Genomic DNA, 14,524 nt, shown 5'->3' on the forward strand with positions numbered 1-14,524 from the left:
CCAGCTTCTTCTAATGCCCCTTCCCTCCCATCTTTTTGAAAGGAAAAGAAAAATTAAATATATATTTTATAACCCCCCAAAAATTGATCACCTGATTTTCAAATGGGACTCAGTTATAGACTCAGAGCGGGGATGTATTTGGGGGCGGGGCGGAGATCCAGAGAGATCCAGAGAGAGAGAGAGAATGAAATAGAGAAAATGGGGGAGGACTTCTTTTAAAATATATAGATATAGATATATGTGTAATAAACAGAAGAAGGGAAACTGTCTTGGGAAAACTTTGGGAGTGTCAAGAAGTTTAAGGTGGGTAAGTTGAATCGCCCCCTCTCCCTGCCCGCCCCCCTGCAAGGAATCTAATATATAATCGGTTCTTCTCCCTCCCCCGCCCTTTCCTTCCTTATTTCTTTAGTCCATATCCACTTCCTCACAGTCTAAATTGCTGGTCTCTGCTGGACAGTTTGGCTCTGTGCGACAATCCGGATTGTCTCTGGATTGACAAGCGTCTTTCGCGGGGGACTTTGGTTGCACGACGGCGCAGCTACTGTCCATCTGGGAAGAGGAATCGCAATAGGCAGAGGGGGGAGAGGAGGAGGAGGAAGCGGAGGAAGAGGAGCAGGCTGTGGCCGGAGGGGAAGCCACGGCCTTCCTCAGTCCGCAGAGGGCCCCGGGCGCGACGGAGGAGCTATTCTCGGGCGGCAAGCGGCCTCCGGACGTGGAGATGGCGGCGGTGCTGCTGCTCTTGGGGGGCGCGGGGTCCGGGCTGGGGTTGGCGGCGGGCAGAGGGGAACCTCCCTGAGGCGGCTCTTGGCCCGGGTTGCTCTTAAGGGCGGCTTGGGGCACGATGAAGCCCAGCGGCTGCGTGATGGGGTAGAGCAAAAAGTGCCCCTTGCCGATGAGCGTGCGCGCCGTCGGGGCGCAGGGCGCCAAAGCCTGCGGGAAATCCAGCGCCGCTTTCCGCCGCGGCGGCGAGTCCGACAGGAGGCTCTCCACGCTGAACGGGTTGAGCTTGGGCAAGGCGCCGCCCGAGCCGCCCACCCCGCCTCGCGCCGTCGAGGGAGGCGGCCCGCACTCGGAGCCCGACGGCGCGGACCCGTCCTTGTCGGCACACCGGTTGCTGCCGCCGCCACCACCACCACAGACCCCGTGGCCGCCTCGGCTCGGGTAGAAAGCCGAGGCCGCAGGGTCGCAGCTGCCCGGCCGGGATGGGTTGTGAGGGCCGATCTTGCAGGTGTCCGGAGGGTCCGGAGAGAGGCCTCCGCCGCCGCCGTCGCTGTCGGAGCTCTGCGTGCTGCTGTTGACGGAGAGGCCGCTGGGCGAGTGCAGGTTCCGGTTCTGGCTCTTGAGCAACTTCTTCTCGTGCTTGCGCTTTTTCTTCTCCATCTTTTCCAGCTCCTTGCGCGCGATCTCCTCCGGGTCCATCGGCTCCCCGCTGCACGTCGTCGGGTGGGAGTTGTGCGCCGGCCGGCCGGGCCCCTTCTTCGTGTTCTCTTTCTTTCGCCATTTGGCCCGGCGGTTTTGGAACCAAACCTACACACCGAACAAGGAGGAGAAGCCGTTAACAGCAGGGACCCCCTGGTGGCCCCCGAGGGCCAGTGGGGGAGGAAGGGGGTCGCCAGCTTCCTCCCGCCGCCCCCAACCCTCCATCCCTCCTCCCCTTCTTGCTCGGGGCGCAGAAGCAGCCAAGTCCCGACCCGCGTTAACCATTCCTGGGTAGCTTGCATTTTATCCTATTTTTAATAAAGAGCGAAATCTTACACACTTCTAATCAGAAGTCAACCCCAGCGAGTTAAATGGGCTTTACTCCCAGGTAAAGGAGCCTGGGATTGCAGCCTCAAAAAATCAGAATTTGGACAGAAAGGGAAGTTTGGTGCTTTTAGTGGGGGTGCAAGTAGAGTCCACTCCAGCAAATATATAACTCAAAGAGAGAGAGAAATAATCCTGCGGGTCTCTCTTTTTTGGGGGGGAGGCGCTGGGGGGGCCGTCTGGAAATTCAAAGGCTTAGAGCCAACAGCGTGCAAGGAAAGGAAGGTACAAGAAGAAAAAAAATCAAAGCGCCACCGGAGATGTTGTTGTTGTTGTTTGCTCTTTTCCTCCCCTGACTGTCTACCTTCTCTGCTACGTGCGTAAAGATCCAGGGTTGGGTATCCAAACCGGCTTTCTCTTTCGGAAGTTTGATGGCAAACTCCCACGTCGTCGTCTCCCCCGCCCCCCGCCCCAAAAACACCATACAAGAGATTGTGCGTGTTGGTTCAAATGTAGCAGTTCCTACATTTCCGCTCATGGGTTTGTGCGCTCGGTTCGGTTGGCAAGGGCCCTCGGGCGGCAGGGAAAACATCTTAATTATATCGTATTAATCGGGTGACAGTATACTGTTGTTGTTATTATTATTATTTTAAAATATCACTGGGGTGTGGGTGGGAAATGCCATGAACTACGAATAGAAGTCTTTGCTCCCTTTTCACTCCCTGCCCCCCCAAACAATCACACAAGACACCACATCCCGGGTATCCCCTTCCGAAGTGCATTGCGAAGGAGGAAAGGAAAATTGGAAAGGGGGGGGGAGAGAGAGTTCTTGGAATCTGCCCCACGTGTTTTCTCGACGACAACCTCCCTCCCGCTCCCCTAAAATCACGACTGCATCCTTTCCTGGGTTTTCATTCAGAGGGAGAGAGAGACTCTAACTTGAAGACTGTGAAATTGACAAACGAAAGGGATCAAGATTTGACCCTACGGAAAGTCAGATGTCACCACCAGCTTTTAAGGAACTCTCCCACCATCACACACGCACACGAGTTTCTTTTTTTAAAAAAACAAATAAATAAGGCGCTCATCCCACCGTTTTTTCAACAGCAACATCCTCTCCCCCACAACTAAAACATACTGATCGAAGACGAGGAGGAGGAATAATACTTTAAGATCAACGAGGTTTGAGAAAGTGCCCGTCCCAAGATCCACAAAACGAAAAACGCTTGGCAAAGGTGTAAAAACAAAACCCCTAAAGGGAGAAGAAGCTTGGAGGGAGGGGAGGGGAGTGCTGTTTCCCACGAGCTCTCAAATCAATAAATTAACATTCGCTAACAGGTCCCCAACTTAAACATCACTGTTTTAGTATCAAAGTGAGGTGGTTCGCCCCGAATCCTTTGACTCTCATGCACTTTCCACTCTTTGCCCCCCACCTCAATCATCATGGCAGAAAGCCCACAATAAAACCACACCATTAATATTAATAATTTTAAAATCAACTTTCAAAAGTAAACAAGAGATTGGGGTGGGGAGTGTTTCGGGGGTGCATAAGGAATTCTATGTTTAGAGGGTGTGTGTTTTTAAAGACGTAGGGAGGTGAAGGGAAGGATAAGTAACTTAATCAACCTTGCTGGTCCCTATCAGAAAACCTTGTTTTTTAAAAAATGAATAATAATAAATAATAATAATAATAATAATAATAATAATAATAATAATAATAATAATAATAATAATAAGCTTGCTCTGCCGGTATGTATTTTGCAATTCCCTATCCTTTCCTGACTTGTCAGTTCCAGCAGCACTTGTCACCGAGAATTACTCATTATCGTATTAGAGGGAAATCGAGGGTCTTGACTTCATTCAACAGCCTCCGAACAAATTGGATAAAAGGATTTCAAAACAGAAGAGGTCAGGAGAGGCGAAGAGGGGGAGGGTGGAAGCATTTTGTAAATACACCTTTTAGACAATGCCAGCCCGGATTAATAAGAGTCAGTAATGTTATTAGCCCCTGCGCTTTTGCAAGTAACAACTCTATTATTTTTTAAAACGCACGCACACAAGGGGCTTCTGTGGGAGAGAGGCTCCTTGTTTTCGATTGCCCGGCTGCTCCTATATGGGGGGGGGGGCGTTGAAAAGTGTGCCACCCCAAGTTCTTCCATGCTCGACCCCAAACCCCGAGAGCCAGGAAAGATGTTGCAAAGTTTGGATAGGGTTTTCTATTATTTCCAAATTCAGAACTAAAGGTGGGGGAGTAACGGTATTAGTACCTTGTTATTAAAAATAATTGCCTATGAGATTATTTTTTAAAGTCTGCTCTGAAGCAGGGGGGGAGGTGGAATTGTCCCCCCCCTCCAAAAAAATTAAAAAGTATACAAGAGCGGTTGAAACCAACATGCAATCCGTATCCTGCTTAAATTTCATGTTGGTGAAAATTGTACTACAGGGCAAATATACATTTATGAAATCTAACCCCCTTTGCCATTTTCCCTTTAAAATCTCCCCGACCGCTTCCCCCTCCCCTCTCTCTCTCCCTCCCCCCCCCCCCATCCCAGGGGCTAAGCGGCAAATCTGAACTCGCGTGTCCCTCATCAGGCCTAACTCTGGAAAATATTTAATGTAAACTACCTCAAGAACCTTCTGCACTTGAACCGCATCCCGGGGGTCTACTTCTTTTTAGGGGTTGTCGGGCGGGGGAGAAAATAGAGACGAAAAAAACAAATAACTCCCGAAAGCTAGAGTACAAATAAATATAAATGGAGAGGGGTTTACCCTACCCGCGGGCGGAAATTAAAGGAAAGGTAGTAGAGGAACTGGGAAGGGTGGGGGGCGCAGGACCACTTCCACGCAATGAACACCGCCCCCAGCATGTTTAGGAGCAAAGAAGGGAGGCATTTATTTTTGCTAACCCCACCCCCCCACCCCTCTAAAATGCTTTCCCCAACTTTCAACAAAACCACACACAAACACAAAGTTGGTAACAGTGGCGTAGCGTGGGGGGTGCAGGGGGGCGGCCGCACCGGGCGCAAATCCACGGGTTAGGGGGCACAAATTACTTGCCTTGCCCCGGGTGCTGACAACCCACGCTACGCCACTGGTTGGTAAATTTGGTTTGCTGGCCCGAGAGAGGGGGGAGGGGGGCGCAAGATTTTGGCGAGGTCAGAATTTGGGCCGGATCCAGCTCAAGGTGCGTAACTCTTTCCCATGCTAAGGAACTGGTAGGCTTCGCACAGAGTAGTCTTATATTTACGTTTACCGAAAGCTGAATATCGCACTGTGCTCAATGGGCAGGTGTCAAGGTTTGAAGCCTGAAAGGAGTTTGACTTCGAAGTGGACCCTCGTGCGCTTTATGTTGTAGAGGGAAGGAAGGGGAGCCCCGCTCGGGTTTTTTTACCTGCACTCTGGATTCCACCAGATCCAGCCTCAACGCCAGCGCCTCTCTCATAAATACGTCGGGGTAGTGGCTTTCGTTAAATGCCTTCTCTAACTCTTCCAGCTGCCAACCGGTGAAATTCGTGCGGGTCCGTCGCCTTTTGCAACCTGGACTCTCCTTGTCAGGATCCACAGAGTCTGGGGAGGGGGGGGCGGAAAAGAGCGATGAGAGAAGCAAACTCTTCATACCAATTACTAATTGATAGACGATCACCTTCCATTCCATAACAATGGGGGGGGGAACCACCTTCATATTTAAAAACTGATGGAGTCACCCTGATTTACCCCTCCATCAATTTTCTATATATATATATAGCTGGACCGTATATTCATATTTCGAAGCTAAAACCCAATTGATGGAGACACAACTTCCTTGATTTTTATTTATTTGTCGCCAAGGGTTAATTCGAGGATTGTTTACAAGAGAAATATATCATTTAAGATTCTGGAACGAGCCTTACTTTTTATTTGTTCAAGCGAAGTTGGACAGCAATACATATATTTGTCCGGATTTCGAGAGCTAGGATCCGCTTGCTTTATAATTTCAATTTATTTATTTTTTAAATTGGCACGTGGTCCAGTCCCGGCCCCCCACTCTTATTTTCAAGAGAGATTAAAGGTAGCTTTGTTGGAATACAGTTACCAAATAAACGACACGCTTCAGGTCTGTGAGGTCAAATATAAAAGGGCCTCCATTATGTTCTGAGTGGATTTGTAGGTTTTAGGCGTTTGGGTTTAGAAATAGAAGGGAATCTAGGAGGTGGCACCTGGAAACTTTCGATGGGCCGCGGAGCCTTTGCGCAAAACTGCAAAATCCTGACCTTCCCAAGGCCCTCGGTAACAGCGTTCTCGTCTTCTCCTCCCCCGCTCACCCAGATCACCTCTCTTTTGTTCGGATTTTCTGTTTGGGCGAGCGAGGACACCAAACGACTAGCCCAAGCCCAAAGCCAGATCGGTTCTGATGTGCGCACGGAGCGCTTGCCTCGCTTCCTTCAGAATAAGTGCGGGGGATTTTAAAGAGCAGAGCTATCTTATCGTTTTTGCATAAATACTATACTTAATATGCAAAAAATAGTATATTCTGGGTCCTTTTAAGAGCTAAAGCGGGGAGGGTGAGAAGCGTAAAGAGAGAAGCCGTTTCCACCTTCAGCAAATAAAACGAGTTGCTGGGGGCAGAAAATCCAGCAAAGGAGCTGGCGGAGGAGGCGAGGGCCTTTTCTCACTCCCCAATTTCACAGAACCTTGATGATTCTCCCCACCCCCAAAAAAACCTCTATTCGGGTTCCTTCCCCCCAAAACATCCCCACTTCTACTGGAAACAAACAACTAGGACGGAGAGAAAAAGGGAAGAAGAAAATGATCGATTGCGCATCACGGCTCCTGGAGCTCTGGCGAGGCGCGGGTGCCTCTTCTCTTCGGAGAAGTTGCTTGCGATGAAAACTGGTGGCGGAGTTCTTTTTTAAAAATCTAGATGTCTGATCCTGACCCCTGATTCACCCCTGCTCCTGCTCAGTCTGGCGTCCCCCCCCCCCACGGAAAGACACCTGGAAAGCCCTGAGTTTTATCCTGCCGGTGATTCCAGGAAGGAGGAGAAGGCTAGGAGGGAAGCAAGCGAGCTGCTACGGAGGGAAGGATGGAGGCACCGGATCGGGCCGGATCCCGGGCGCCGCCAGCCCAGCGCTTGCCATGCCCGCCGACTTACCGGAGAGCTTGAAGGGCTGCCCGTCTCCGCAGCCGGAGGGGATGAGCGGGGTGGGGTTGACCACGGAGGCGGCGCAGGAGCCGTTGAGTAATCCGTCGATGGAGAAGGGTACCGAAGCCGCGGCGGCGGCGGCGGCGGCCGACTGCAGCTGGTGTCCGGCCAGCTCGTAGACATGGTGATGGCCGAGGGGGTAAGGGAAGCCCACCAAGCCTCCGAACTGGGCATGGGGGTGCTCCAGGATGCGGCTGTCCATCATGGAGGGGGCGGACGGGGGGTGGGGGGTTGCGCGCCTCCCTGAACGCAGCTGCGGCGGCTGCTGCTGCTGCTGCTGCCGCCGCCACCGCCGCCGGAGGAGCGCCGCCGCGGTGTGGTGGTGGCAGCAGCGTCGTCGACGGTGGCGAGGTAGACGCGCGAGGAAGGGCGCATGCTGGAGGGCGCCCGGGCGCTTTAACTTTATCAACATCAGGCCTTCCCATAATTAGGCTCAGGCCCGGGGAATTTGGGACCAATAAGAAACGTTAATCGGCCCTGACGTCAGAGACGTGCCAGGGCGGTGGGGGAGCCAAACGTTTTCCATATCGATTGCTAATTATACCTGACATCCACCCTCAATAAACAATATCAAAGCTGTCACAACAAGACAAGCAGGAGAAAGGAGGGAAGAGGAGGAGGAGGAAAGGGAAAGGGGGGGTCTCTTTGATAAGAACTCCTCCAGCCCCTGGAGTAAGGGGGTGGGGGAGGGAAGGAGGGAGCTGCCTAGGCCAACGAGAAGAAAAGGGATTTGGGGGGTGCGGGGGAGAAAACCGGAGAACTTAGAGATCTGATTGATACCCAGTTAAATACTCAAAAGCAAGCGGAGTTACGCGCTCGTCGTCACCCACCTCTCCCTCCCCCACCTTCTCCTCCAAATCACTAATAGATTTCCCTTTAAAACATTCGCTGGTGTGTTGTGGAAAGAGGGTCTCTCTCTCTCTCTCTCACCCCCCCTTCTTTTTCTTCCCTCCTGCCTCTTCTCTCTCTCTCTCTCTCTCTCCCTCTCCCCCCCCCACCTCGTCTTCTTCTCCGTCTACACCAGAAACGTTCGACTCCTCTGAACCTTTAAAGTGATGTTGCTCCAATTACAGGGAGACATTGAGCGGCAAATAGACTGATCCAATAATAGGAGATTCATCATCCGCTCTTTCCAGAGCTGTCACAATGAATTTAAAACTACAAGCCTTTTCATCTCCTCTCAGGCTTCTCTAGCGCAGGGAGGGGGATTGGAAAGACTTAAAAAAAAAAGTATTGGGGGGGGAGGCGCAAAGAGGCAGAAGGAAAGGGGCGCGGGAGGGGGGTGTAGTATATATATTTTAATGGAATATTTCTCCCCCGCCCTGCCCTGTATTTAAACCAGCGCCATCCGATCGTATCAATCAAAATAATAATTAACGCCATCCCCCTATTGATCCATGGAAAAGCCCATATTAAATTATGAATGGGGCCAGAGGGTTTCTAATTAAAAAGCAGTCTATTTAGCAAAAGGGTGTGAGGTTTATATATCTATATATACATACATACACGGGCGACACACAAACACGTAATGACATGTGCATGTGTGGATGCATTCACCAAAAGCAGGCGTAGAGGAAATGTATAACTGGGTCTATTAAGGTCAAAAAGCAGGTACCCCTATTTCAACCTGCTGTCCTTAGACGGGACTTACTTGCGAGTAAACTCCACCGTTTGAAACCAACAAACGGGTGGGCCCGCAGAACTCCTGGAACAAGCTGGCTTCCCCAAACATCAATCCCATGGAGGAGCCTTTACTCGCGAGTAAGCGCTCCACTGAACTCCCGCCTTGCCTGAGTTGGGATAAGTCTCCAGCACTGAGCCCTCCGGCCCTCTGAGCTCCCCAGGACGCGTTTTCTTCTTGGCCTGGATACGGTTGGCACCACTGGGAACAGCATCGGCCTCTCCTGAGGCTGCAGCCTTTAGAATTCTTGCTCCGGAGCAATGTGGAGCCAATCAGACTTTTCCAGAGTGACTCCGGAGCGCGCAGCTCGAAAGACCCCGGACCTAACCCTTGCGCGCAGCTTTTTCTTCCTATTTTTTGCCACCCCCTTACCCTAATTGAATTAGCTCCTCGCCTGGACTGCAGCTTCTCGGCGGCCCGGCTTGGTTACCCCAGTTGGAAGCGAGTGTCAAGGATTTCGGAGTCACTTCGGCAGAGGCGGGAGGAAGAGATTCGGCTGAAATAAACCTCGCAACTTTCTTGTTCCGAAGTTGGACACTTTTGTTAACGTTGCATCCGGAGCTCCGGCCCTTTTGCTCGGAAGGGTTCATACAGGAAGCTTTTTTAAAGTGTGGAGTGGGATGGAGAATTGTCACAAGCAGCTCACCACGCTTACTCGGGAGTAGGCGCCTCTGAGGCTTCGACGGAGTCCCTCCACCCCACAGAAGCCTAAAGAGTAGAATGTGCGTTGGTGTGACTTCTTTGCAGCTTAGATAAATACTTGGAATACCGTCACCACCTCAGCCTAAGGAGAGTTAGGCTCGCCTAACTAAACCCAGGGAAGCCTGTGGGGTTTAACTTCGGATAGGGCCGGGCTGTCAATCTCCAGACTTCTGAGGCCTCTTTTTCTTCTCTGTCGCCTGACTCCTCCAACTTACGGTCCTGGGAATGTGGTGTCCGGAGGTTGCGGGTCGAAAGCGGATCTGTTCGCCTTAGGCTGCGATGCGCACATTTCCCTAGCAGAAAGTTGCACGGATTTCAGCGGGGCTGACTTCCGAGTAGTCAGATGACCCTCTTCACAGTGTAAAGGGATCCTGAGCTGACTATGCTCCAGCTTTCGAGGGGATCCAGTATATCTGGGGTTAGTAAATAATAAATGGAATGTGGCTTCACTTTTTAAATGACTTGTTTATTTATTTATTTCATATATATTTTTTTTAAAAAAGCATTCCTGAAGACAAACTCCTGGAAAGGTGGACAAGGAAAGGAGAGAGAAAAAGGAAGATCGTCCGGAGAGCAAAGAAAAACCCCTTTATTTAAAACTAAACAGAACCTGACTGGCATGTTCCTACACCTCTTAAATCTTTCCAGGGTCCAAGAAGAGAAAGCAAAATCTATTATCGCTAGGGAACATCTTTTTAAAAGACTTTCCTCCCCCCCCCCCAAATCCCTAGTCTTGATGAGCCACAAAAGATGCGTTTCCCAAAGTGTGTTTCCCGGTGGCACGCTTGAATCCGAAGTAAACATCGGGATCAAAACTCCTAATCCGAATTGTCCACTTTTCCCCCTTTTGCTTTTTTTTTTAAGCAAAAAGGAAGAAATAATCTAATTGCATATCTTCCAACAGACCACTGGCTGCCTTTTCCCACCCCCCCACCCCCAAACCCTCCCAACCCTACTCGACTTTAGATGGCAGTTTAATTATTACCTTAAAAAAATAAAATAAAATAAAATGCCATTTAGACACACACTCACACGCGCCCCAACTCGAACCCGCAAAGAGAAAATGATGGGGTTAGGATTAATTCCGAGGTGAAGGGGCAAGGGCCTTCCCTTTTCAGCATAATTTAATTTCTTTCTCTATAAATACTAAATGTAAACTGTAGCCACTGAAGCAAGTTTTCGCCTGTAGCAATAAAAGCCCTCATTTTCTGTCGGATTTCTGGATAGGAATGCCAAACGAACGTGTTTTTGAATACAGAACGGTAATCAATCCTGCACAAGAATAAAAAACGGGGGGAAAGATTCCCCCCTCCCGCTCTCTTCCTCTCTCTCTCTTTCTCTCTCTCTCCCTCTCTCCTTCTCTTTATTATAATGAATTAATTCGACTTTATTTATCCCATTTTCTGGAGCTGACAGAATGTTAATTTGAGCTGAAATTTCGCTCGCCTCTCACTCTCTAACCCTTGCCCCCCAGACTGGCGTGTTGTAATAACCTGAATCTTTCAACAGAAGCCCTGATAATTGTTACCTTATTAGCATGCAAATTGTTTAATTAATATTATTATGGAGAAGCATACAATCCGTCCGTCACTTGACCTCGAGAGCAAGTCCGCGTAGCAACCGGCTCTGTGCATTTCAATAGGGAGCACATTTCAAAAAAAATAATCGACTTTGCAAAAAGAAATATATAAATTTTTACCCTCCTCCTTCTCCTCCCCCCCTTTTATTTCATGTTTCCCGGATCTTTGTGGAGTTCAAAAAATAAAATAAAATAAATCTCTCTCAAAGTGCTCGAGAGGAGCCTTTCACGTGGGGTGGGGGGCCAAGCAGGCGGGGGCTCTTTGATCCAGCCCTTCCTTGATATCTCTTTATATTGCACTCCATCTTTAAAAAAAAAGAAAAGAAAGAAACACACACACACGAGAGATAAATCGTTTTATTCTCTGCCCTCTCTTTTATTTATTTATTTCAACACACACCCCCTCACGCGCCCCGACATCAAAAATATTTTAAAATAATTGCTTCCTTGCCAATTGCAGCAGCTTTAAAGGCAACCGATTTGGAGAGCTCCAAGCCAGATTGGGGGGAAAGGAGAGAGAGAGAGAGAGAGAGAGAGAGAGAGAGAGAGAGAGAGAGAGAGAGAGAGAGAGAGAGAGAGAGAGAGAGAGAGATATGGGGGGGCGAGGGGGGCAGGAAGAAAAAAGAAAGCAGCCCTTGACATGCAGTCCTGGGAGACGTTGCATTTAAATCCCTTTTTCTACAGCCGAGTGACATTGTCAGATGCTAGCTTTAATTAACTTGATAATAAGACGTACAAGACTCGCATTCGGGACGCCGCCTCGCCTCGCCTTGTTTCCATCCCCCTCCACGTCTTTCTCCCTCCCTCCCTCTCTCTCTCTCTTATTATTATTATTGCAATCTATGTGTTTTATCTTATACAGAGCTCCTCGTTCTTGCCGGCCTCTTTTTCTTCTACTTTCCCCGCAAAGAATCGGAAAAAAGCCCCCAAAATTAAACTTTTCCTTCTTCTTTTTTAAATAGAAAAGGGGACTAGTTCTGCCTGGGTTGGTTTAGAAGAGGCAGAGCGTCGAGGTTACCCCCGGGAGGGCGCTGGGAGAGGGGGTCGGAAAAAAGTGAGTGGGGTTGGCTGGGGAGAGCGAGGCAGAAGTGGCTAAAGGGAACTGAAACGGGTGGGTGGTTGTTGCCATAGGGAGCTGTCCATATACACCAAGGCAGGTCATTGGTCCCTCTAGCCTGGCCAACAACTCTCAAGGATTGGTCCATGTAGCTTAGTAGTGTCTACACAGGCTGGCAGCAACCCCTCAAGATTTAGGAGCCTCTCCCGACCCTCCCTGAAGATGCAGGGGACTGAAGCTGGGAGCCAAGACCTTCCCCATGAAACCTCCATGAGATTTAAGGACTTTTCAGACGATGTTTGTTTGCTCTGCCATCACCACGTTCAAGTTTTGGTTTATCTGATAATTTTTGAAGAACAAAATCATTTGGTTTGACTCCTGGCAACCTTTTGGTTAACAACTACAGTGATACCTCAGGTTACATACGCTTCAGGTTATAGACTCCGCTAACCCAGAAATAGTGCTTCAGGTTAAGAACTTTGCTTCAGGATGAGAACAGAAATCGTGCTCCGGTGGCACAGTGGCAGGCCCCATTAGCTAAAGTGGTGCTTCAGGTTAAGAACAGTTTCAGGTTAAAAAGGGGCCTCCAGAACAAATTAAGTACTTAACCCGAGGTACCACTGTACTGACCCCCTGGCTAAAGGAAGATGAACCTTAATACGGCGTGGGGCGCCAAATATTTTATTATTTTTATTTTTGGGTGTGTGTGTGTATGCAGAGGCATGTCGGTCTCAATGAGGCTGCTTTTTCAGTTCTGTTTGGAACTTTTGTAGGGTTGAGCAACTTGCAATCCATCATCACCAGCTTCCACCAGAGGAAACTTCTCCTCCTGGACTTCCTGAAGGCATCTGCTTGGCCACTGTGGACTAAATGGACTGCTCTGTCCAGGGGTGAAGAACGTTTGGTCCTCCAGATGTTGCTGGGCCACATCTCTCATCATCTCTTACTGCTGGACGGAATGACAGGAGTCCAGTCCCAACTAGAGAGTCCAGGTGGCCCATCCTGTTCTAGCATCGCTGAGAATAGCCCAGGCAGAAACGGGGCTGCTGGGACCATATAACACAAGTCCTAAAGGATCTACACTGGCTCCCAGGTACGTTTCCAAGCACAGTTCAAAGGGTCGGTGCTGACCTTTAAAGCCCTAAACGGCCTCGGCCCAGTATACCTGAAGGAGCATCTCCACGCCCATCGTTCAGCCCGGACATGGAGGTCCAGCTCCGAGGACCTTCTGGCGGTTCCCTCCCTGCAAGAAGTAAGGTTAAAGGAAACCAGGCAGAGGGCCTTCTCGGTAGTGGCGCCCGCCCTGTGGAACGCCCTCCCATCAGATGTCAAGGAAATAAGCAACTATCTGACTTTTAGAAGACATCTGAAGGCAGCACTGTTTAGGGAAGTTTTTAATATTTGATGTTTTGTTATGCTTTTATATTTGCTGGAAGCCGCCCAGAGTGGCTGGGGAAACCCAAGAATGAATGAATAAAAGAGGTACCTACTGAGAAGATTTATGAAAAGTACTGTAACTGTACCAAAATGAATTGTTGTGAAATTAAGAAATATTTAGTTGGAGATGCCAAATCTCGTCCTCGCTCAGGGCTCCATCTTACCAAAGTCCACTTTTAGTCCTTCAGATTTGGTCAACTGTATCTTTGTCCTGTATAAAGGATGTTTGTCTCTCTGCTCTCTGGGTGACCACCTTCCCGAAGAGAGACTTGGGGTATTCTTTTAACATGGCCTAGTTCAGTTTTGGGGTGTGCTGGAGACTAAATCAAGGGTTATGTCCATAATTTCTTGTAAAGTTTGATGTCAGGTTTCCTTACCTTCAAGAGCAATATGGTGCAGCAGGTGAGATAGTTGGACTAAGGCCTGGGAGAAACAAGGGTTCAAGTCCCCGCTCAGCCATGAAGCTCAGCAGGTGACCTTGGGGGCCAGTCGCTGCCTCTCAGCCTCACCGACCTTGCAAGGTTGATGTGGAGATAAAATGAGGGGAAGAACCATTCACACCACCCTGAGCTCCATGGAGACAAAGTTGGGATACAAATGCTATTTAATAATATAAAAATAGTCAGAAATAATAAACCACAGTTGTGGCTTTGCATTGCTTTTGCTTCCGGGTGGGTCTTACGAAGAACTCTCAGTGCTTACAAATAACTTTATTCACAGATGTTTTGAGACTACAATTCCCAGCATCCCTGACCACTGGTCCTGCTAGCTAAGGTTAATGGGAGTTGTAGGCCAAAAACATCTGGAGGGCTGAGGTTGAGGAAGCCTGGTGTAGAACAGAGCGTGAGAGTGGGGGGGGGGTTTATTGTCACACAGGGTGCCGCTGTGATTTCAGAGCCCATAATCTGTCGCTGAAGGATAACCTGCAGCCCTCCGGATTTTGATAGACTACAGATCACATCATTGGCCATGCTGACTGCTGGGTTTGATGGGAGTTGGAGTCCGACATCATCAGGGGGAGGGGGTGTACAGGGTCCCCATTTATTTATTTTATACCAGCAGAAGACATAATTTCAGGGGGGATTCAAGCCAGGCTACAAGAAGCTCCAATTTACTTGCCATTGAATCCCAGAGTCACTTGCA

At 49.5% G+C, this 14,524-nt stretch overlaps 1 protein-coding gene across 1 annotated transcript; it reads right to left on the minus strand.

Annotated features, from left to right (window-relative positions):
• Positions 1-206: 206 nt before the first annotated feature.
• Positions 207-7,544, minus strand: UNCX (UNC homeobox). Its single transcript, XM_081888312.1, has 3 exons — positions 6,875-7,544; positions 5,135-5,310; positions 207-1,527 (listed from the first exon to the last, which is right to left on the minus strand). The coding sequence occupies exons 1-3, from the start codon at positions 7,335-7,337 to the stop codon at positions 406-408; spliced, it is 1,761 nt and encodes a 586-aa protein (XP_081744438.1). The 5' UTR covers positions 7,338-7,544; the 3' UTR covers positions 207-405.
• Between the last annotated feature and the right edge of the window lie 6,980 nt (positions 7,545-14,524).

Source organism: Podarcis melisellensis (genome assembly GCF_964234715.1).
Source record: "Podarcis melisellensis genome assembly, chromosome: 14".
Classification (NCBI taxonomy): domain Eukaryota; kingdom Metazoa; phylum Chordata; class Lepidosauria; order Squamata; family Lacertidae; genus Podarcis; species Podarcis melisellensis.

Coding starts and splice junctions, on each gene's coding strand:
- UNCX (XM_081888312.1), bottom strand. CDS start 7,337: ATGTTGATAAAGTTAAAGCGCCCGGGCGCCCTCCAGCATGCGCCCTTC. Junction 5,311..6,874: donor GCAGCCCTTCAAGCTCTCCG/GTAAGTCGGCGG, acceptor CCCCCTCCCCAG/ACTCTGTGGATCCTGACAAG. Junction 1,528..5,134: donor TGGTGGAATCCAGAGTGCAG/GTAAAAAAACCC, acceptor TTCGGTGTGTAG/GTTTGGTTCCAAAACCGCCG.